This window comes from Ipomoea nil, unplaced genomic scaffold (assembly GCF_001879475.1).
Source record: "Ipomoea nil cultivar Tokyo-kokei standard unplaced genomic scaffold, Asagao_1.1 scaffold1361, whole genome shotgun sequence".
Classification (NCBI taxonomy): Eukaryota; Viridiplantae; Streptophyta; class Magnoliopsida; order Solanales; family Convolvulaceae; genus Ipomoea; species Ipomoea nil.
Window position 1 is genome coordinate 1,738,404 of NW_017617789.1, and position 23,123 is coordinate 1,761,526.

General features: G+C 34.7%; 3 protein-coding genes across 4 annotated transcripts; 2 read left to right on the forward strand and 1 right to left on the reverse strand.

Moving 5' to 3' along the window:
* Positions 1-9,705: 9,705 nt before the first annotated feature.
* Positions 9,706-11,184, reverse strand: LOC109185930 (probable aquaporin PIP2-2). The gene is made up of 3 exons (XM_019335920.1): positions 10,487-11,184; positions 10,262-10,402; positions 9,706-10,123 (listed from the first exon to the last, which is right to left on the reverse strand). Exons 1-3 carry the CDS (start codon positions 11,087-11,089, stop codon positions 10,010-10,012), a joined length of 858 nt encoding a protein of 285 aa, XP_019191465.1. The 5' UTR covers positions 11,090-11,184; the 3' UTR covers positions 9,706-10,009.
* A 6,176-nt stretch (positions 11,185-17,360) lies between these two features.
* LOC109185925 (aquaporin PIP2-4-like) lies at positions 17,361-18,863 on the forward strand. Its single transcript, XM_019335914.1, has 3 exons — positions 17,361-18,078; positions 18,163-18,303; positions 18,442-18,863. The coding sequence occupies exons 1-3, from the start codon at positions 17,476-17,478 to the stop codon at positions 18,553-18,555; spliced, it is 858 nt and encodes a 285-aa protein (XP_019191459.1). The 5' UTR covers positions 17,361-17,475; the 3' UTR covers positions 18,556-18,863.
* A 1,006-nt stretch (positions 18,864-19,869) lies between these two features.
* On the forward strand, positions 19,870-22,651 carry LOC109185806 (V-type proton ATPase subunit G1-like). Of its 2 annotated transcripts, none has more exons than XM_019335749.1 (4): positions 19,870-20,049; positions 20,157-20,255; positions 21,155-21,255; positions 22,273-22,651. In XM_019335749.1, exons 2-4 carry the CDS (start codon positions 20,165-20,167, stop codon positions 22,414-22,416), a joined length of 336 nt encoding a protein of 111 aa, XP_019191294.1. In that variant the 5' UTR covers positions 19,870-20,049; positions 20,157-20,164; the 3' UTR covers positions 22,417-22,651. The 2 variants fall into 2 exon arrangements, with proteins under 2 accessions (XP_019191294.1, XP_019191295.1); XM_019335750.1 differs by having other exon boundaries at positions 20,160-20,255.
* Positions 22,652-23,123: the final 472 nt, after the last annotated feature.

Consider the following 23,123-nt stretch of genomic DNA (forward strand, 5'->3'; position numbering starts at 1 on the left):
GGAGTCATGGAGGTCGAGCTACGGTCAGATTGTTCGAACCTATGCCATGCACTTGGCAATTCAGCGACTGAGTTTCGCACTTATGATGGTTTAGCTGTTTCAGCATGTCGGGATTTGATGAATCATTTAATTTCCTGCTCAGTTGTTTATATTCCTCGTACTTTAAATATTTTAGCTCATTCATTAGCTCAGTCAGCCTTTACGCAGGCGAACTCGATGTTATGGGAGGGTATTCCCCCTTCCTTTATTTCGGCTTTGATTGATTAATATATCTAGCAGTTTATTTTCAAAAAAATAATGATATTTAACATTTCAATATTCACATTAGGTTGAACCAAATATATTAAAGAGTAAAACTCATGTTATATGTTATAGTTTTATTTAAGAGGAAGAAGAAAAAGAAATGATTATTCAAAACATGTTTTTTCAGTCAATAGGAAAATTGGAGTAAAAACTAAAAAGTGATAAGACATGTTTCTCCTGTTCTTGACGTGTCAACTAATATAACATTCAAGTCAAGACTCTAATTTGTAAAAATAAAAAAAATAAAACTTAGCTCAAGTGTAGATGTTAGTTTAATCTCATATTCAAGTACCACTCCATATATAATTTTTTGTGAAATCGACGTGAGATTCTATTATCTACATTAAATGGGTGCAGTGGAAGGAAAAAAGAAAAAAAAGTAAGTCATTCTCTAAAACTAATGATCAAGTAATATATTAATAACTCAATAATAAATATAGAATACAAGTAATACAACTCATTTAATTTGATGTAACAACATCCAAGAGAAGAAAAAGAACTTTCTTATTATTGCCCAAAAAATGGTGACTAAGTAGGTAAAACATGATTCTCATATTAGAATATTCCGTGTTCAATTGTTGTTAATTAGCACCCTCTTGGTTGAGTCTGTTTTGCACAAGGTCTTTCTAAGTGCAATTTTTTTTTTTTTTTTTTTTTTGTATGTGATTTACGAGTTATTAGATAAAAATGAGATTTATTCCGAACAAACTCTTGAATAATAATTGTGATTTTTTTTTTTTTTTTGGTAAAAAAAAAAACTTCAATTCTCTATTCTTAAAAGAAGTGCAGGACGTAACCAATCATGCATGCAAAATATACAATATGCAAGCAGCTAGGGATCAGAATATATTAAAAACCCATTCTTCATTTAAACGTGCTGAATACATTATATTATACATATATACGTTCAAAGTCAAGCTGCCTTTCAAACTAAAGGCTGCCCCAAAACCCATATCCAAAAGTAAAAAAAGTTACGTTGTTCTTAGGATATACATATACACGTTACGTGCCTAACATATACACTAATACACATAGGACAATATTATATATAAAAATGCATGCATGTGCAGTGGATAGATATAGGTGCAGTTAAGTTAAAAAATAATAATGTTAGGTTGCATTATATTGCTTTCAGATCATTATCCTATCGGACAACTTTCTTACGAAACCTTCTCTACCTTAAATTTCTGTTCTTTGTTTTCTTTCACAAGAATGTTAGGACCAACCCAGTGTTGGATGTGCGTTGGCGAATGTTGATGTGTTGAATTTTAGTGACCAAAATTTTATGTAATTTTTAAACTCCAGCAACCCCAGAAAACGACCAAAGATAGATTATTTTGTACAGAATTTCACTCGTTTTAACAACCTTGTTTAATTTGACATTGAGTATACGGTAGATGATTCCTTTGTGGTATATATATATGATGGAATAATTACGGAGCGGACCTGGAGCGAAAAAATATGGAGTGGATCACACACGGCACTGAGCGGACTACGCACGCGGCCGGACAGACCATGGAGGGGTCTACCACCCCGGGGTCCTCGACTACTACCACAGGGTCTTCGGCTACTACCTCCCCGGGGTCCTCGGCTACTATCACGGGGTCCCCGTCTACTATGCACACGGAGTGACGAACCACCCCGGGGTCGACCAACATGGGCTCGGCACCCCGGGGTCGGCCGGCACGCCTACGCGTGGAGTGAGTCCCGCGGCGCGGGCCGCGGCTCCTCCCGCGTGACCCGGGCCCGGTTCGGCCGGGGGTATAAAAACACCCCCGGTATCCTATTCAATCACCTTCTACTTTCTTATAGCACTTGTACTGTTATTACACGTTCCGAATCTCTGTAATAGCATTACACACTAAACCAATACAATATTTATCATTTTATTATTTATTTCTCATATTTAAACATATATACGGGTTGTATAATCCGGACCCCCGGGTTCATATAATCCATCAAAATATATATATATATATATATATATATATATATATATATATATATATATATATGTGTGTGTGTGTGTGTGTGTGTGTGTCTGTGTGTAAGGTTTTGTTGTAACGAGAGTTATTTGCCTTGTGAGGACATGTGGAATAATCTCATCCGTTCATCTAAGATAATCATGATTGTTTAGAAACTAAGAAAAAAAAATGAGATGTCATTTGTGTAGTTACGATAGAGCATTTAGAAATACTTGATACTGTCTCCATAAATCATTAATTGTGTACACATGCGAGTGTACTATTATAGATTATGATTGCATTGTCATTTATCCGCTAATGACTATCAAGTGTTTCGAAATATATCGTTATAATTACAAAAGTGCCACTATATTTTTTTTCCGTAATTTTCTACCCTAAGTCATGCACTCATGCTTGTTAGATGGATAATTAGTCTGCATGTTCTTATGGGATACAAAAGCATAACACCTTTCATAATTTAATGAAAATAGAGAATAGAGAAAGTGTCACACGTACTCTGATCCTTATCCATGAGACGGGTCGGGCCAGGTCATTATGCAAATGTAATACTTATACTAGCAAATCTAATATTAAATTAGAAATAAAATGTGTGTAACTTATAAAGGAAAACGTAATACTTTTATATTTTGATGTAAAAGTATTACATTTTTTCATATAAGCAATAAACATTTTATTTTTGATTTAGTATTACATTTGCTAATATAAGTATTACATTATTTCATCTTGACCAGACCCGTCTCACGAACACAGATCCGTGAATCGGTCTCACACAAATTTTTGCGTAGAGAAAGGGGTAAAGATTCCATGGCGTGTGGGGATGAGTGAAAGCAATTGTTACAATTAACAAACATTTCAAATCAAAACATATTAATTCGAAAGTATATGTTATATAATGTTGTTGTGGAATTGAAGAGAGATCGATAGAGCTAGGCAATTAATTATTTAATTTGGAGCCTCGATAATTCTCCACCTTGAATTGGCTTTTCGTGTCTTAATTAAGTCATGACTGGGAGCTATCTAGCTAGCTTATCTATACTATACTTTAATTTCTCATAATAATTACATGTCCTTTTCAGTTCCGAATCTTATTAATTTAATCGACCTACCTTACTCCATTATATTGTGTTGTCATGTCCGAGTAAAATTATGTCTTTTCTTAATAATGCATTCCTTTATATATGGTTAAATTTAGTTGGTTCAAGTAAAAACAACGAGTTAACAAATTATTAGAAGTTACTAGAATACTAGGTGATGATTTCTACTTTTCTAGTCCTAAACCCACTATAAACCAACTATAAAATTAGGTTATGTAAAGTGGGGTAAAACTGTAAAAGATACGAATAATATCATAAAAGTTAAATGAGGTATTAAATAATAATGTCCAATTATCAATAATGTTACTTGAGACAAGTCCCGTTGTGATTGGGGCATGCAGTGTAAACCGGCCTAGTCATGTGTAGCCATGGCACTGGGACAAGCCCCCAAATTTTGAGGGTCCAATTATTGTCAAAAAAACACACACACATATGGCTTGCCTCCCCATGAGAACAATGTTTCCTTGTGGAAAAATGTTAGTCATCGATCTAGTATATCTAACTGTTGAAAAATAAGGAAAAAAATGTGATAACGTTTTTGTAATTATTACAAATTGGAATAAGGTTCAAATTGGCCACTGAACGTAACTTAAAAATGCAATTACGCCACTGAACAAACAAAATTTACATTTAGACCATTAAAAACTCCAATTATTGCATTGGACTACACTCATGTTGTGCCACCCTGGCCCTTGTGTCGTGCCTAGTTGCACCTCCATTTCAAACATGAAACACCCCGACTTTTTACCCTACCACTTTTTCGCTTAAGGCCCGAGACACATTTGTGTATAATATTTGAAATATTTCAGTTTAAACCGGTTCTTGGATTATAATAAGTAATGTTTGATTTACCACATAATAATAATTACTATAATAATGTATGCAAATATACCACAATAATACTTATGTATATATATAGTACACTACGTAGTCGTTACGTTTCATTATTGGTCTTAGGCATTCGAGCCGGTCATAATATTCTTACATAGTTCCATTCAATTAATTAGATATTTTTGTGATTGGTCGATCTTATCATTCGAGTACGAGCGTGAAAAACGTTAGATTAGTCGAATCTCATCCATTTAAGTGGGAGGACCAAAAGACTCGTGGTGTTAGGCTGCTAGCTAGCATGCACAGGATGGAGATGCGGACCTCGGGCTGCATGCCGTGTTCAACTTGACCAAATAAAGTATGATCTTTTTGTTTTTGTTATGTGTGTGTGATCACCATACACCATTATGTGTGGTGTATTTTTTTTGTTGTGTGTTGTATTTTTGACATTTTATACTGGTGCATTCTCGAACACTATATGATGCATTTATGCATACTTAATGGTGTATGCCGCACTGACCGCACGGGAAGACATGTTCTCACATGAATCAATATATATATATATATATATATATATATATATATATATATATATATATATATATATACATATAGGGATGCACTCAAGTGCGAATAAGTGCTCAGAAGGGAAATGCGAACGAATCAGCGCGCGACACGTGTCCAGATCTAATAACTTTAAAAAAAAACGCGGTGCCATTTTCGTAAATAATTGAACATCGAAGTGCAAGTAAAATCACTTACAAGCGCACCTACTTTCACCTATAAGTGCATGTAATTTTGCCTTGTTAGCATTCACTTTCCGCAAACATTCATGCACCTGGGTGTGCTTATAACTATATGTGCAACTATTTATAACTATAGGTGCAACTACTTATAACTATAGGTGCACCTACTTTCACCTATAAGTGCATGTAATTTTGCCTTGTTAGCATTCACTTTCCGCAAACATTCATGCACCTGGGTGTGCTTATAACTATATGTGCAACTATTTATAACTATAGGTGCAACTACTTATAACTATAGGTGCACCTACTTTCACCTATAAGTGCATGTAATTTTGCCTTGGTAACATTCATTGATCTGAGTTCAGCGGGTAGTAATACTCCTGAAAACCACTCGCAAACATTCATACACCTAGGTGCAACTACTTATAACTATGTGTGTAACTACTCAGAACTATAGGTGCAACTACTTAGAACTATAGGTGCAACTAAGTATTGATGCTCAGTGTAAATTTTTACTTGCACCTATAATACATTTTACATGCACTTGTAATACATTTTACTTGCACTTCGATGTTCAATTATTTACGAAAATACCACCGCGTTTTTTTAAAAAAATAAGTGTTTCTCATCCATTAGATCTGGACACATGGACGAACAGAATTAATTCATATTTCGCGCCTGGGCGAAGCATTCGAACCTGAGTGCGATTCTATATATATATATATATATATATATATATATATATATATATATATATATATATATATATATATATATATATTAGGTTTTCCAGCTTACGCCAAATTAATCGTAAACTCTCAAAATTTCTACCCAAGAGTTATTGCATGAGGTATCCGGCAATCCCTAAGTTCCCACCTCTTATTTGTACGTACACTTTGCACACAAGGAATCTTCATCACATCTTATCTGTCAAGGTTTCCCAGAGGTTCCTAAATGTTCAGTGGAATTTAAACACTCACACTACCATTGGAGCGTAACTTTTAAGGGGGTGTTTGGTTCAAGTTATATAAGATAACTAAGGTTATATTTGCTTGGGAATATAAGATTCTAATGTTTCATTTGGTTCATATTATGTAATTTTCCCGGCCAAGGGATGGGGGATGTCACATAAACTCCACATTAATGTTTTTAGCTATATATTGGAAGGGAATGTGAGATACCCTCCAATTTCTTACATAATCTCACATTCCCTTGTCTTATTACTAGTTTTGGGATTTTGGCAATTTAATCAATTTGTCTTATTTACATACCTTAGTTTTAAACCAAACACAAGAATCTAACATTCCCAGTAATCTAAAATTCTCAACAATCCAACATTCCCTAAAATAATTTAACATTTCATGAATCAAACGCCTTTAAGGTGATCAGCCGAACCAAGTATCACGATCAATTATTTTATTTTACTTATGATGTCCTTTTCGTTGTTTTCTTTAGTTTTTGTCTTAGTTCATGCATAGACATAAATGCCACATCTGCATTTGGTATGTAGTTTGGTTGGAGTTTAAGGTGCCACTGAGATACCAACGTCGTAGGGCGATTATATTGAGAGGAGAAATATATATATATATATATATATATATATATATATATATATATATATAATAAATTTGACTAGGTTTGGTGTGTTAGGATGGGGACGTTGAGAAGGAAGTATTGGTACTATGGTATATGGAAAAACATGTAAAGTATTATAAATGTTAGAAGAAAGTGTCATTGTGACATGGAAAACATGTAAAGTACGTGTTTGGTTTACGGAATAACAATTTTATTGCATAAAAAATGGATCGATAATTATAGGATAGAAGTTCTATTTTATTATTTGGTTGGTTTAAAGTAAAAATTTTAATTTTGTTAGAGTTAAGGTGCAAAGATTAGTTCACTTTCAAATTAACCTAATATTTTTCATGTAATTAACAAATATGAAACTCACACTCAGGAATAGAATAATGTCACAAGCATATAGCTATAGACATAAAAGGCTTACGAGTGACGTGTGTCTCCCCTTTATATGGTTAGGATGCCGATAAATAACGGAATAAAAAGCATATAAAGTTGAGTTTATATTTAAACTTTCCCTTCATATAAATTGTAAGTCCATTATATTTTTAGGCAAATAATCCAAACTTTAAAAAACTTATGTTCCATAATTGTAACATTCTTCAAGACTTCACGCTACAAAGATAATAATACAACTAACTATATTCACATTAATATTTTTCATTACTTCTCAATTATTGTTGTTATTGGATTAGAAATATGATCTAACTCTAAGCCCATTTAATGGGCACTCTAGGCCGATAATCCAACAACTCTAATGTGTGGTTAATTTAAAGAATAAAATATAATAAACATTTAAAATATAAAAATAGATTCTAGGAGTGGGCTTATATAAGCTTACTAACTAAAATTAGAAGATGTGGGCCTAATGAAGAAGTCATTAGAAGGAGAAGACTAAAACAAAGGAATCCAGGATATTCACTAACTCACTAGGGATGTCAATTGTACCCGCATCCGACGGGGAACCCGATTCCCCGCTCCTATGGGGACGGGGATGGGGATAGTAATAGGGGATCGGGGATGGGGATGTGGGAAATTTTGAATTCCCCGCCGGGGACGGGGACGGGGATGGGGAGTACTCTCCCCACTCCGCCCTGTCCCCGATGTATGTATGTATGTATGAGGAGTACACACACATATGTATTAGTTTGTATACAATATATATAATTTTAGAAGCATTCTTGTCATTGTTTGTCATGCTTATGAAATGCATATTTAAATAACATGTTTAATTGTAAAATATTGAATACTATTTTAAATTGAGGATTAATATATATACGTTATTTATTTAAATGTTTAGGAATGTTTAATTTTTAATTTTTTTTTATAACTTATTAATGGGGTGGGGATTCCCCGTCCCCGAATAATCCCCGTGGGGATGGGGATGGGGGGAGTTTTCCATTCCCCGGCGGGGATGGGGACGGGGACGGGGAATGGGAAAAAAGTCCGGGGCGGGGATGGGGGGTATGTCCCCCGCCCCCACCCCGCCCCGTTGACATCCCTATAACTCACTAACTAATTAACTCCAATTTATATCCTACACCACGGCGCGCGTTGCACTATGCGCCCAGATGCAAAACGACGTCGTTTTAATTTTTTTTTTTTTTTGAAATTTCCCGCCCCAGTGAATGGCAGTAGTTTTTTCTTTAAAAAAAAAAAAAAATCGCTGTTCAAAAATGTACATAATGTTATACTAGAATACACATAATGTTATACATGAATCTACATAATTATATAACAAAATATACATACTCTTTTTAAAAGATAATACACATAATCTAACATAATACATAATAAACATAAACTTTTAACATAATACACATCAACTCTTAACATAATACACACAAATTTTCAGATTCGGATGTACATAATTGTATAAAAAGAATGTACATAATTGTATAAAAAATACACATAACTGTATGAACCAATACACATAACGTTGTGAACAAGTACACATAATCTCAGCAACTTCCTACCGCGCCTCCCAACACTACCCCAAAACGACGTCGTTTTGGGAGGCGCGCGGCGCACAGTGCTATGTGCGCCGTAGGGTAGGATATAACGATTGCTATATATGGCACTTAGGCAATACACAAATTAGATAACACATCATATTTAGACAAAATTTGAGGTGGACTAAGGGCCCAATTACAGGTAATGATAGGCCAAATGGGCTTGACTATTTTAGATTAAAAAAAAATGATAAATAGACTTTTCAAAGAGGGGAGCGTTATGCTTTGCAACCATGTGCACTATGGTCACACGATTGCAAAAATGATGTCGTTTTGATGTCTGACTTAAAAAAAAAAATCAAAATTTCATAACTACATATCTATAACTTTATAACTATACATCCAGAATTGCATAACTACACATCCATAACTTCATAACTATAAATCCAGAATTGCATAACTACACATCTATAACTTCATAACTATATATTCAGAATTGCATGCATAACTACACATCCATAACTTCATAAATATACATTCATAATTGCATAACTACACATCCATAACTTCATAACTATAGATTCAGAATGTGAAATTATAACTTCATAATTATACATTCAAAATTGCATGCATAATTACCTACATCCATAACTTCATAACTATAAATTCAAAATTGCATAACTACACATCCATAATTTAATAATTATAAATCCAGAATGTGAAATTATAAAATTATGAACATATGTTTATGTAACTAACAGCAATCGAAAATAATTTTTCTTTTTATTTAAGTAAAACGACGTCGTTTTTGCATCCGTATGCACCATGTATAATGCACACGGATACACAACATAATTTACCTCAAAGAGTAAAATTGTCTTCAAGAAAAGTACATTATTTAAGTATTGAATGTACATTATTTTGTATAATGTATTCAATATTTAGTATATTAAAAATATACTTTTTTGTTATGGTTCCACACTGTACTTAGAAACTCATAAATTTGATTCTTATCAACACCTTAAACAAGTTTATCGTATAATATGATTTATCTTGCAATTTTTTTAATGAGATTTACTTAATGCACACTTTGCAATAATTTTTTTTTGTCAACAAAAACTTATAGTGCAATGAGATGCCAAATTCCATCCCATATAAAGGTAATCAAGTTCAGTTTTATCATGTGAAATAGTGAATCGAGTATATAACAAAGAAATGGCCCAAAAGAAAGATTCGTCGTTCCATAGCTTTATTATTCATTGTGCATTACAACCAGAATCAAAAGACTACATACCAAACAAGAAGAAAGGACCCAAGAAATTAAAAAGGTGAAAACGAAAAGCAAAATGGAGAAAGTGGAAATCACAATCTTGATTTGCATTGGCACACACTTAAAACAGAAGTGCCAAAACATGTAGATGGAGATAGAGATAGAGACCCTCAGATCAATTCACCAAATCTTGGTTGGTATTTACAATTCCTCCATGGATTTGGCTCACAATTATTGCAGACCTCCACAATTAGGCATTGCTCCTGTATGATCCCAGAGCTTTGGCTGCTCCTGCTCTCAGCACATACTGGTGGTACACTGCAGCAATGGCAGCTCCAACAAATGGTCCAACCCAGAATATCCACTGTCATAACAATTCAACCATGTCACTATCCATATAACTAATATAATCCCAACCAATTAAGTTAATAAGACAGTTGACTTAATAACTACTGAATCAGTCATGGTTACGGGTTTTTCTCGTCATTCTGTATTTACTTACTTGGTCATCCCAGGCCTTGTCTTTGCCATAGATGACAGCAGCTCCAAAGCTCCTAGCCGGGTTAATCCCGGTGCCGGTGATCGGAATTGTGGCCAAGTGAACCATAAACACAGCAAATCCAATTGGGAGTGGAGCCAACACCTTCACAACACATCAAACCACAAATTAGTATTCTGAAAATAAAGTGATGACAGTAGAGAAATGAGTGTAAATATAAAGACTTACAGGAACATGGGAGTCTCTGGCATTTCTCTTGGGGTCAGTGGCGGCGAAGACAGTGTAAACAAGAACAAAAGTCCCAATTATCTCAGCGCCCAACCCAGTGCCTTTGCTATACCCATCTTGCAATCCATTTGCCCCGCCGCCATATCTCACATAGTAAGCTTTCTGGAAGGCCTTCACCAGCCCACATCCGCAGATGGCTCCCAGGCACTGCGCCACCATGTACATCACGGCTCGGACCAGGGACACCTTCCTGGCTAAGAACAGCCCGAATGTCACCGCCGGATTAATGTGACCACCAGAAATACCGGCAGTGCAGTAAACAAGAATGAAGATCATGCCACCAAAGGCCCATGCGATTCCAAGAATGCCCACGCCGCCACATTCATCAGTGCCCTTCACATTTGGGTCGGTCTGGCTCTTGTACCCAATCACAGTGAGGACAGTGACGTAGAGAAACAGGAGAGTGGCGATGAACTCGGCTATGATCGCCCTGTAAAATGACCACTTCCCCAGCTCTTCTGGGTCGATGAGTGGGGCTGGAGGAGGGTCCTGGTAGTCTTTTGGAGCAGCATACTCGGTGCCAACCTCAACGTCCTTAGCCATTTTTAACTCTTAGCAAGAAAGAATGTGATTGAAGAAAAGGACTAATCTGAGAAGATGGAGAGAATTGTGGAGTTGTTGGCTATGGTGGAAGAGGGTATTTATGGAGAAGCCCTGGGATTTGTAGGAAGTGTTAATGGTATTAATTAAACTCAGTTTTCGTTTTCTCCTTCGCCGCCCCATTTCTCTGTTCTCCTATCTGTCACCTTCACCATTCAGTGGTTCCCACACTCTCACCACATTCACTTACTTTTTCATTTTCGATCACTTTCTTGGGATAATGATTTTGATTTTTTTAATTACAGAGTAGTTCAGAGCCTTATTAATTTGGAATGGCAATAAGGCGGGCAGAGGTTGGGATATATCGCTGCACCGGCCCAATATTTCTTGGGATATAGTTTTGTATGTTTGTTCAAGAGGCTGAGCGTAATTCATTCGTAGTTTACCTTAAAAATCGTCAATGTAGAAGTTTGAATCTTACTAGAAACATGTATGTGAAAAGTATCAAGGATGATAAAAAGTTTAAATTAGATCTCTTGTGCGTATATAAACGGTAAGGTGATTGCATAACTTGCGGTCCTACAAGCTTAGAATTAATCCTTCAAAGCTAAGATCATCTGAGGTTTTTATTTTATTTTTTAAATATCAAATAAATCTCTTCCTAGTTCCTAAGGTTCCTATTTTACTTAATCCTTCAAAGCTACGATTTTGCTATTAGTTTAGTTCTATTAGTTTAGTTCTACGATCGGCTAATTTGATTGCTCACACTCTTGCTTCGGAGGCTTATGCTCCGACTAACTCTTTGTATTGGGACTCTATCCCACTCGACTCTATTTCAGCATTGATTTAATACCATTGCTCTTTTGGTTTTCCAAAAAAAAAAAAAAAAAAGAATAAATCTCTTCCTAGCTAGTTCCCACTATTAGTGCTTATGCGTTCGAGGAATCAGAATCCAGAAACTTCTTTAGATCACGAGGTGTTCCAATTGGTATTCCATAGATCATGGTTCATCTTGCATTATAGATTCTAGGAAAAAAATTATGTGGGAATTGTATTTGCAATCAATGTTACAAAGATCGCGCCTAGTCGCCGCCAGCTGCCTAGCGTGTATCACCATAATCGGTGGTCTAGCCAGCCGACTAGGCCGCCTAGTTGGCCGATTAGCTATTGTTCTTTTTTTTTTTTTTTTTAAATGTATTATTTCACTCAGAACAACATCATTTTGAGCGAAATAACCTTAAATTATTCAAACTCTATTCTTTAAAGTTAATATTTAATATTTTAGTATTAACTATTAAAGTATTAAATAGTTTATACTTATCAAGTCTTAAAAAATTTTAAAAAATTAAACAATTTTTTTTTTAAAATACACAAGCCCCTAGGCACCGATTAATTAGCACCTAGCGATTTTTTCAACCATGCCTACAATTAACCATTTATTTACCTTGTTAATACAAGTACATAATATGTGTTGTTAACATATTTTGTACACAATTTATGTGTCTGTAGTTATTATGTTATATGCCTTTAATTTATTTACACGTACAAAAATGGTTAACTGCATGTACATAATATATCAACTACATACAGATAATTTGAATGTTATTTTGGACTAGTGCCCACAATGCAAGGTAAACCCTAAGTAGGACCTGGCAGAGCTTATTTATTAGTTTATAGCTTATTTTAAGCTACTAATAAGCTATAAGCTCTGTTCCCAAAATAAGCTCCTAGCTTAAAATAAGAGCTTAGGTAGTGTTTCAAAATAAGCTCCTAGCTTCCTAACATTTTTTTCCATCTTTATCCTTATTATTATTATTATTATTATTATTATTATTACTACTACGAGATTTGCAACAATATTGCTACATCATTATGAGATGCTAGGTCATGATTATGCTAATAGTTTTATTTCAAAATGTTAAATTTTAATATGTAAACAAACTAATTTAAATTTTATGAAGATGTCATTTTTAGTTTTTTTTTTTTTTTTTTACATTTATCAACTTATCAAAAAGCTAATTTTCCAAACACTTTCAATCATAACAGCTAGCTTAACAGCTCTTCGGTTTTCAGCCCGAGCTTATAACTTTTCAGCTTTCAATTCCTTTTCAACTTTTAGCTCCTAGCTTATAGCTTTTCAGCTATGAATTTTATACTAAAAACACCACTTTTGTAGTTAAACTGTGGCTTAGTACTAAATGGGACGTTATGCCATGGAACCGTATTCACCATTCATGGTGTGAACACGGTTCCAACGGTGTTAGTACACCGTTATCTTTTTTTTTTTTTTTAAATTAATTGCGTGACTTTTCTTCTTTATTTTTACATTTTGCGGTTTCACTTTAATTTGAGGTGAACAAAGATTTCGGACATTCATAAATTATGAATTCATGTCTGCACATTCACTTTGGAATCATGCCTACACATTCCCGTCCGAAATCACGGACATTCATAAATTATGAGTCCATACCTGCACATTCACTTTGGAATCATGCCTACACATTCACTTTGGAACCATGAGATTATGAATTTTCTGTTATAAGATTATGAATTTTCTGTTATGAGATTATGAATTTTCAATTATGAGATTATGAATTTTCTGTTATGCGATTATAAATTTTCTGTTATGAGATTATGAATTTTCATTACATTCATAATTTCGGACATTCATAAATTATGAATTCATGCCTGCACATTCACTTTGGAACCATGCCTACATATTCCCGTCCGAAATCACGGACAGTCATAAATTATGAATCCATGCCTGCACATTCACTTTGGAACCATGCCTACACATTCACTTTGGAACCATGAGATTATGAATTTTCTATTATAAGATTATGAATTTTCTGTTATGAGATTATGAATTTTCAGTTGTGAGATTATGAATTTTCTGTTATGCGATTATGAATTTTCATAAAATTCATAATCTCATAACAGAAAATTCATAATTTGATCAAACGCACGCCGTTAACTCCACATCCGCGAAATTTTTTTTTTTTACCTAAAAACGACGTCGTTTTGCCTTGTGTTCACCATTCTCGGTGAACACGATTCCATGGCATAATTTGCGGTACTAAATTACCAAAAACAAATTACAAACTTTACCATTATTTTATCAAATCTTTACGGATTGTTTTTTGGCCCAGATAAAATTATGGAATTGTCATCTTACTACGGATAAGGTTTTAGGTTTAATTGGATTAATTCAATTTGAATTTGAATAACTTTAAAGGGACAAATACTCATTTTGTTGCCAATCTCCTCTTGTCTCCACACAAGAGACTCCAGCTCCAAATTGTACAGATCAAGAAATTTGCACTATACATTATTATGTACTATCATATCACGCATCCAAATCCTTTTGGTTTTTATTTTATTACCTAATGAGATATATGTAGCATATATTGTACAAATATAGGTTGATCTAATTAGCTTTAAAGCAGATCTTTAACATGTGTTTTTTGCTCCAATGAACTCGATTGAGAGGGAGCTGACTTCTTAAACTTTGTACACTTCCCGGCCTAAACAGTGCCTTTTGAACTCATTTGTAGCCTGGAATTATATGTCTTAACTTCCTTAAGATAATCAATAATATTGTCTCTTTACTTCGTTGCTAATTTACTACACAACTATAATATTTCATAGCGTATATATACTAACCTGCAGGGTGCAGTTGAGTAAAAGAGATTCATCCATTCTTAACCAAAGATCAAGGCCAGGATTCGATCTTTGGCTTTGAGAATGGAGCAGCCTTAAATCTCCAGCTAGCTGTCCCACCCAAAAGATGTGCCTACAACTCAGCGAGGGGATTAGTGACTATACAAAAAAAAAAGTTTATTTGTTTAGAATATGATTCAATCATTGTTAAATTCCAAAAGACTCACAAGTGATAGTAAGTAAACATTAAATTAAACATGTGACAAAGGACACAAACGAAGTGAATACCATGCCGACTAGAATTTTCCAGAAAAAATTAAGTAGGGAGAACCGACCATTGATTGTAGTCCACAACAGCTCCAATTCTATAGTCCATAATTCCTGCCCCTCACCGCCTGTCGTTCGACAAATGGCAACTTCATAACCATGTATTCTACGCACGGGAAAAAAAAAAAAAAATTGGGGTGTCGACTAAACAACATTATTATCAACGGAAAACTTGTTCCATTAATGAACAGAAATTCCAAGGAAAAAATATTGTCAGAGACTTGTCATGTAATGAAAATCATCATTATATTGTCCTATTCTCCCTCTGTGTTTATATATCCATTGTGATCCCTACCTTTCTCTAATTTACAATATCATATCTGCTATTATTACTTTTTGATAATATATATATCTATATTATTCCATCTATAAGATTTGAATATAATTGAACTTTAAATTTATTTAGTGCATTAAACCAAGACTTCATCAATATTTTAGTTGGATGAGATTATATAATAAGTATGATTAAGGGCAAATGATTGAAGGATGGCGGCTGAGATGAGGTGGCAAGAGGGGAGTGGTTGGGAGGGTGGGGGCCGGGCTGAGTTGGAGTGTGGACAAATGGGCGGTGTGGCCTGTGGGGAAGATAATACTATATTACTACTATACTAATAATAGTAGTACGTAGCGCTAGCTGTAGCTGCGGTAGAGCTAATCAAATTGATGATATATATGTATCTATATATAATGTGTGTATTTGTGGTTGATGAATGATGATGGTCGGTTCTGGTGATGTGTCACTCACGGTGACCGTCAGATTAGACGTGTCGTCGTCTTCCGCCGTCTGCGCTGTGGTTCAGAGTGGCGGGCCCCATTTCCGCCCATATTTTCTGTAATATGTCGTCTTCACCCCCGACTCCCTTGCCTACCCTTCATACTCTTTCTCCCCAATTTTCTCGGCTTATCTATCCTAGTTTGAATATACACAAATAATGCAACTTCACTTCCGTGAAAGGAGTGAATTCTAGTTTTAATTCTTCCATTATTATAAAAGGTAAACCGCACGAGCTTGACGAAATTATATGGACAAAAATGAGACACCCGTGAGATTCAGTAAATTTTTTTGAAATAAAGTTTAAATTGGACGCTGAACGTAATCTGAAAATGTAATTAAATCACTGAACGAAAAAAATATAATTAGGTCACTGAACACTCAAAAAATGTGCAATTAGGTCATTAAACACTCCAAATGTATGCAATTTCACCGAATAGTAGGTTACCATCAATTTTAACAGGTTACCTGTTTACGTGGCAGCTGAGTTGACATTTTAAATAAATTTTAAAAAATTGAAAAAAAATTAAATAAAAAAATAAAACGACGGGGTGACCGGTGTTTTTTTTTTAAAAAAAAAATAAAAATTATTTAAAATGTCAACTCAACTGCTACGTAAGTAGGTAACATGCTAAATTTGATGGTAACCTGCTATAAGATGAAATTGCATACATTTGGAGTGTTCAGTGGCCTAATTGCATTTTCAGGTTACGTTCAGGAACCAATTTGAACATTTACCAATTTTTTTTATGAGTATTACATTTTTCTCTGTATAGTATTACATTGTATAATTTTTCAACACCTAATATTATATTTCAATTTAAAAATATTATATTGTTCATCAATATTACATTTTTCTTCATAAGTATTACACTTTCCAACATGAGTAACAATCAATCGATTAGTATTATTATTATTATATATTTTTTTTTCTCATAAGTAACAATTTGACTCCTAAATATCACATTTTGATTTTAAAATATCTTTAAACGTATTATATTTTCCCCTAAGTAACAAATAATTTATTTATAACTAGTATTATATTTTTCAATATAAGTAGTACATTTTCATTTTCACCAGAATAGTCTCATGAATAAAGATATGTGGTTATTACTGAACACTCACTCAATGATCAAAAGTAAACTCATCTTGTGTGGATATGATGAAATTAGATGGTGTTTGTTTCTTTTTTCTTAATAAGAGATTTGATGTGACATGCTTGGAAGGTTTCATTTTTTGTGTCAAATTTAGAGAATAATAATGTTTATATAATTACAAGTATTAATGTTTAGTGCATGAATATTTCCTAAATAATTCAAGAACTCAAAATCATTACTACCTAATTAAGTGATTAAAATGAACAATTAGGGGAATATAGTGAGGGTGGCCTGGGAGCCACTGAATGGTGAAGGCGACAGATAGGAAAACAGAGAAATGGGGCGGCAAAGGAGAAAACGAAAACTGAGTTTAATTAATGCCATTAATACTCCCCACCAAACCCAGGGCTTCTCCATAAATACCCTCCTTCACCTCTCTGCAACTCCACCATAGCCAACAACTCCACAATTCTCTCCATCTTCTCAGACCACTCCTGTTCTCCAATCACATTCTTTCTTGCTAAGAGTTAAAAATGGCTAAGGACGTTGAGGGTGCCACTGAGTATGCTGCTCCAAAAGACTACCAGGACCCTCCTCCAGCTCCACTCATCGACCCAGAAGAGCTGGGGAAGTGGTCATTTTACAGGGCGATCATAGCCGAGTTCATCGCCACTCTCCTGTTTCTCTACGTCACTGTCCTCACTGTGATTGGGTACAAGAGCCAGACCGACCCAAATGTGAAGGGCACTGATGAATGTGGCGGCGTGGGCATTCTTGGAATCGCATGGGCCTTTGGTGGCATGATCTTCATTCTTGTTTACTGCACTGCCGGTATTTCTGGTGGTCACATTAATCCGGCGGTGACATTCGGGCTGTTCTTAGCCAGGAAGGTGTCCCTGGTCCGAGCCGTGATGTACATGGTGGCGCAGTGCCTGGGAGCCATCTGCGGATGTGGGCTGGTGAAGGCCTTCCAGAAAGCTTACTATGTGAGATATGGCGGCGGGGCAAATGGATTGCAAGATGGGTATAGCAAAGGCACTGGGTTGGGCGCTGAGATAATTGGGACTTTTGTTCTTGTTTACACTGTCTTCGCCGCCACTGACCCCAAGAGAAATGCCAGAGACTCCCATGTTCCTGTAAGTCTTTATATTTACACTCATTTCTCTACTGTCATCACTTTATTTTCAGAATACTAATTTGTGGTTTGATGTGTTGTGAAGGTGTTGGCTCCACTCCCAATTGGATTTGCTGTGTTTATGGTTCACTTGGCCACAATTCCGATCACCGGCACCGGGATTAACCCGGCTAGGAGCTTTGGAGCTGCTGTCATCTATGGCAAAGACAAGGCCTGGGATGACCAAGTAAGTAAATACAGAATGACGAGAAAAACCCGTAACCATGACTGATTCAGTAGTTAATAAGTCAACTGTCTTATTAACTTAATTGGTTGGGATTATATTAGTTATATGGATAGTGACATGGTTGAATTGTTATGACAGTGGATATTCTGGGTTGGACCATTTGTTGGAGCTGCCATTGCTGCAGTGTACCACCAGTATGTGCTGAGAGCAGGAGCAGCCAAAGCTCTGGGATCATACAGGAGCAATGCCTAATTGTGGAGGTCTGCAATAATTGTGAGCCAAATCCATGGAGGAATTGTAAATACCAACCAAGATTTGGTGAATTGATCTGAGGGTCTCTATCTCTATCTCCATCTACAGTGGTGCATGTTTTGGCACTTCTGTTTTAAGTGTGTGCCAATGCAAATCAAGATTGTGATTTCCACTTTCTCCTTTTTGCTTTTCATTTTCACCTTTTTTCTTGGGTCTTTTCTTCTTGTTTGGTATGTAGTCTTTTGATTCTGGTTGTAATGCACAATGAATAATAAAGCTATGGAACGACGAATCTTTCTTTTGGGCCATTTCTTTGTTATACTCGATTGATTATTTCGCATGATAAAACTCAACTTGATTGTCTTTATATGGGATGGAATTTGGCATCTGAGTGCACTATAAGTTTAGTTAATTATTTTTTTGACAAAAAAAAAAAAAAATTATTGCGGAGTGTGCATTAGGTAAATCTCATTAAAAAATTGTAAGAGAAATCATATTGTACGACAAACTTGTCTGAGAAGGTGTTGGTAAGAATCAAATTTATGAGTTTTTAAGTACAGTGTGGAACCATAACAAAAAAATACATTTTTTAATATACTAAATATTGAAAACATTATACAAAATAATGTACATTCAATACTTAAATAATGTACTTTTCTTGAATACAATGCACATTTTTAATATATTAAAAGTACATTATTTATGTACTAAAATACAATGCATATTTTTAATATACTCAAAGTACATTATTTATGTACTTAATGTACATTATTTAATAGTATCGTACATATAACTGTATGGACTAATAATGATTGGATACCCAAACACTGGGCAAATTATGCTGTGCATCCATATGCACCATGAATGCAAAAACGACGTCGTTTTATTAAAAACGCACGTCTCACTTTAAAAAAATTAGTTTCGATTCCCAGCAACAACATTATATTGTGCATAATTTGAACAATATATCCAAAATTAATGAAATAAAATTCCAGAATGAATGAACTAAAAAATCATAATGAATGAACTAAATATCCAGCATGAATGAAATAAAAATCAGTTTCGATTCACGTCTAAATATCAATAATCAATGAACTAAAATTTCAGAATCTATGAACTAAAATTTCAGAATCTATGAACTAAAATTCTAGAATCTATGAACAACATAATGTTGTTGAGGAGAATCGAAACTGATTTTTTTTTTTAAAGTGGGATGCGCATTTTTAATAAAACGACGTCGTTTTTGCATCCGTATGCACCATGCCCAGCATTACGATCCCAAACACTGAGCCTATTGGACCGAAATATAATTGACTTGGTCAGTTGGGCCCTTAATATGCGGAAGCCCAAATCCATTAGTACCTCTACCGCCAATTGTAACTGTCCTAGCTTAACGTTTTCCCTCCCTCACCGTCGTAACAATCTGGTAGAATCCGGCATTGCTTAACCGGTTTCCGTTCCTCCTATCTATCTTCTCCGGCGATTCACCGTGAGGTATCATAATCTCCGTTGATTTTCAAATTGCATGTTAAGCGAAGCTTCGTTTTTTTTTTTTTTTGCTAAACTAAATGCTTTGGTTTTAATGCATGAACTTAACAAAGTAGTTCACATGGAAGCCCGTAAGCGTGGAGATTTTCTGATTCAAACGCTGTTAGCCGCCGAGAAAGAAGCTCGCCAAATTATAAATGCGGCCAAGGCTGGTAAAAGCCTTATCATTGTCTCTATTTCATCATTTCTGTTGGATTATTAATTACTGTATTTTTAACGGAGCTAAGAGATTCCGAGCTTATACACAAGCTGAAAGACCTTGGAGTGTTAAAAAATTGGCATGCTCTTTGTAAGAAGTAGGGATATGATTGCAGATTTCTCACATAATGTTTTGGACATCTTATTTGGTATATGTTACAAGAGGAGGGTTATTGATGATATTCAGTCTCTGGTGGATGGTGGTGTTCGAGATGTGTTTGGCATATTATGAACTTTTGTTTGATTATGTACCCTGCAACCTCTGAATCTCTGATTATGATTTATGACTTGCACATGTTTATGCCTCACTTTGTCTGTTGCTGTGTACAGAGCAGCAGTTCTATAGATTTGTCAATTTTGTTTGGATCTGTCCTTGCAGTAACTCTGCCTTAGCTAATATGATTTGTCAATATGATAACTCGACAGAGTTTGATTTTATAGCTATTTCTTGTGTGTGATTTGATATTCACTCTATGTTGCTCACATTTTGAGACCAGTAGACCACTACTGGTCTACCATTGCCCAATGATAGACATAACCTTGTATATATATTTTTATACTCTCTTTACTTTAGTAGGTGTGCCAATAGAAAATAGTAACATTATTATATGTTTGGGATATCCATTGTAATTGGGCATTTTGAATGATATTAAAATATGATCTGCCGACCTTGATGTTTCTGGGATTTATGTTTTTAACTTGTGAAATGTGGTCAATTCTTAGTTTGATTCTCATATATCTTTCTTAAATTAATTCAGTCCCAAAGTATAGAGTTTGTGTGCATTTTTTTTAAATTCATATACTTCTTATGCTCCCAACTTTATTTCACAATTAACTGGGTTTCTCTTTTAAGGGAAAATGGATAAACTCAAACAAGCCAGAAATGAGGCTGAAAAGGAGATGGTTGAGTATCAAGCCAAAGTGGATCTTGACTTTCAGAGGAAAGTGGCAAAGGTACATCCACATGAAAAATAATTATTCATTATAGTTCAAGACATCAAGAGGCACTGCTTAAGGCCTGTCTCTTCTCTAGCATCTTTATAGTGAATGTATGGCCCAGCTCTTTTGGGGGCTTATCTACACCAAAAATCCAAAAGCTGGGCCAAACATTAATTGTATAGAAATGCTTTTTGGTGAAAAACCTCTTGTAAGACAAATAAACTGTTTTCTAATGAACTTGTTGTCCTTTCACATTTAATGACACATTAATAACACCTCTGAAATTCTGAACGTCTCCCTTGATTTAATAACTTTTAACTTCTAACTTAATAAATGCATATATTTTATCATGATTTTGTAACTTTGATGATCATTAATACAAAAAAGAGTTTTAACAGTTTTTTTTTTTGGAAAAGAGTTTTAACAGTTAAATATCCAATCAATTTTTCTACTCCCCAAAAAAAAGATACTTTCAGTATTTATTAAACCAAAAAAAAAAAACTGAAAAAGCTTTCAAATTTTCTTTTTTAAGCACTCTCATCAGAATAAATGTTTTTGGAACATATTTATTTGGGCCAAGCATGCTCATGGGTCTTTTCTAGAGCTAAAAACCAGATTTGAAACTTGAAAGTCGTGTATGTGAACCGACTAGTCAATTTCAACCTTTAATTTTGTGGGTCTCTTGAATGTTTTTGGTTACCTAGTTCTTTTCTTAGGATTAAGATGTTTATCCAACTAAAATTTGTTTATCTTTTCTTTTCAGTTTTACTTACTGTGTATACTCTCTACAGAATTTATGCGCATCTTGTTATTATTAATATTATTATTCTATTCAGTACTATTTTTCTTAGGAATTAATATCTTTACCCAACTGAAATTTGTTATCTTGTCTTTTCAGTTATGCATAGCTTCTATAATCTATACTATGTACACAATTTTTGTGCATCTCCTTGTGATTTTTTATTTATTACTGTTTATCTTATCATGGTAAAACTTATTATATCTCTATTGATGGATGTTTGAAAAATACAGTGCAGTGGAGATTTTGATGCCAATATGAGGCTCCTTGAGCAGAAGACACAAGCAAAAATATCTGCTTTGACAGCTGAAGCGGATTTAAAATCCCATGTTCTTGCTAACACGCTGGTCAAGGGTGTTATATATGTGAGAGTTTAAACTCTTGCATATCCAAGAGAGGCAGCTTGACTTTATTAATCAATAGTTTTACAATAATATAAAGCTGGAGGCTTATCCGTTTTGACTGAAAGTGGTAAATCTTAATTTTACCACGTAGTATCATTGAATTGAATTACTCCTTAATAGCATAGTTTTGCTGAAGACTAAATCTGTATCTAGTGTGAGCTTTTAAATTCTTCATCCTCTCTGCTAATAACCTCCTTATTTACATTAAGTGGCATGTAGGAAAGTATTTTATGCTTCTCCCAAAAGGTTGAATCCCCAACCCCATGGCTCAACAGAGCATTTGGGAGGATGTAATTTAACAGACAGGGCCAAATGCCGGTGGGAATATGGGATCTGCCCAATTTGGGCATAATCCCCACACTGCCGCCACCGAGGTTCAAACCTTGGTCTCTTCTCCCAAATACTGCCTACTGAACCATTGAGCTAAGGCCGTGCGGGGGTGGGGGTGGATTATAAATTTAGTTGAAGAACTTGGACTGTTGCATTGGTACACAAAAGTCACATGTACATGCATGAATAAGAGATGAGAGATGGACAAAAATTGTTTCTATTCTGGCTTTGTACTCACATTGGCAATCAATCTCATGATATTATTATATGTATGTACAACTTGATAATTGCATAAACTTGATGTTTTGTTTTCAGATTTACTAATTGTGTGTTAAGACTTGCATTTTGCG

What these genes read in the sequence shown, in the direction of transcription:
- LOC109185930 (XM_019335920.1), bottom strand. Translation starts at nt 11,089, where the DNA reads ATGGCTAAGGACGTTGAGGTTGGCACCGAGTATGCTGCTCCAAAAGAC. An exon ending in CCAGAGACTCCCATGTTCCT is followed by an intron (nt 10,403 to 10,486) that starts GTAAGTCTTTAT and finishes TGTGTTGTGAAG; the next exon opens with GTGTTGGCTCCACTCCCAAT. An exon ending in ACAAGGCCTGGGATGACCAA is followed by an intron (nt 10,124 to 10,261) that starts GTAAGTAAATAC and finishes TTGTTATGACAG; the next exon opens with TGGATATTCTGGGTTGGACC.
- LOC109185806 (XM_019335749.1), top strand. Translation starts at nt 20,165, where the DNA reads ATGGAAGCCCGTAAGCGTGGAGATTTTCTGATTCAAACGCTGTTAGCC. An exon ending in TATAAATGCGGCCAAGGCTG is followed by an intron (nt 20,256 to 21,154) that starts GTAAAAGCCTTA and finishes TTCTCTTTTAAG; the next exon opens with GGAAAATGGATAAACTCAAA. An exon ending in TTCAGAGGAAAGTGGCAAAG is followed by an intron (nt 21,256 to 22,272) that starts GTACATCCACAT and finishes TGAAAAATACAG; the next exon opens with TGCAGTGGAGATTTTGATGC.
- LOC109185925 (XM_019335914.1), top strand. Translation starts at nt 17,476, where the DNA reads ATGGCTAAGGACGTTGAGGGTGCCACTGAGTATGCTGCTCCAAAAGAC. An exon ending in CCAGAGACTCCCATGTTCCT is followed by an intron (nt 18,079 to 18,162) that starts GTAAGTCTTTAT and finishes TGTGTTGTGAAG; the next exon opens with GTGTTGGCTCCACTCCCAAT. An exon ending in ACAAGGCCTGGGATGACCAA is followed by an intron (nt 18,304 to 18,441) that starts GTAAGTAAATAC and finishes TTGTTATGACAG; the next exon opens with TGGATATTCTGGGTTGGACC.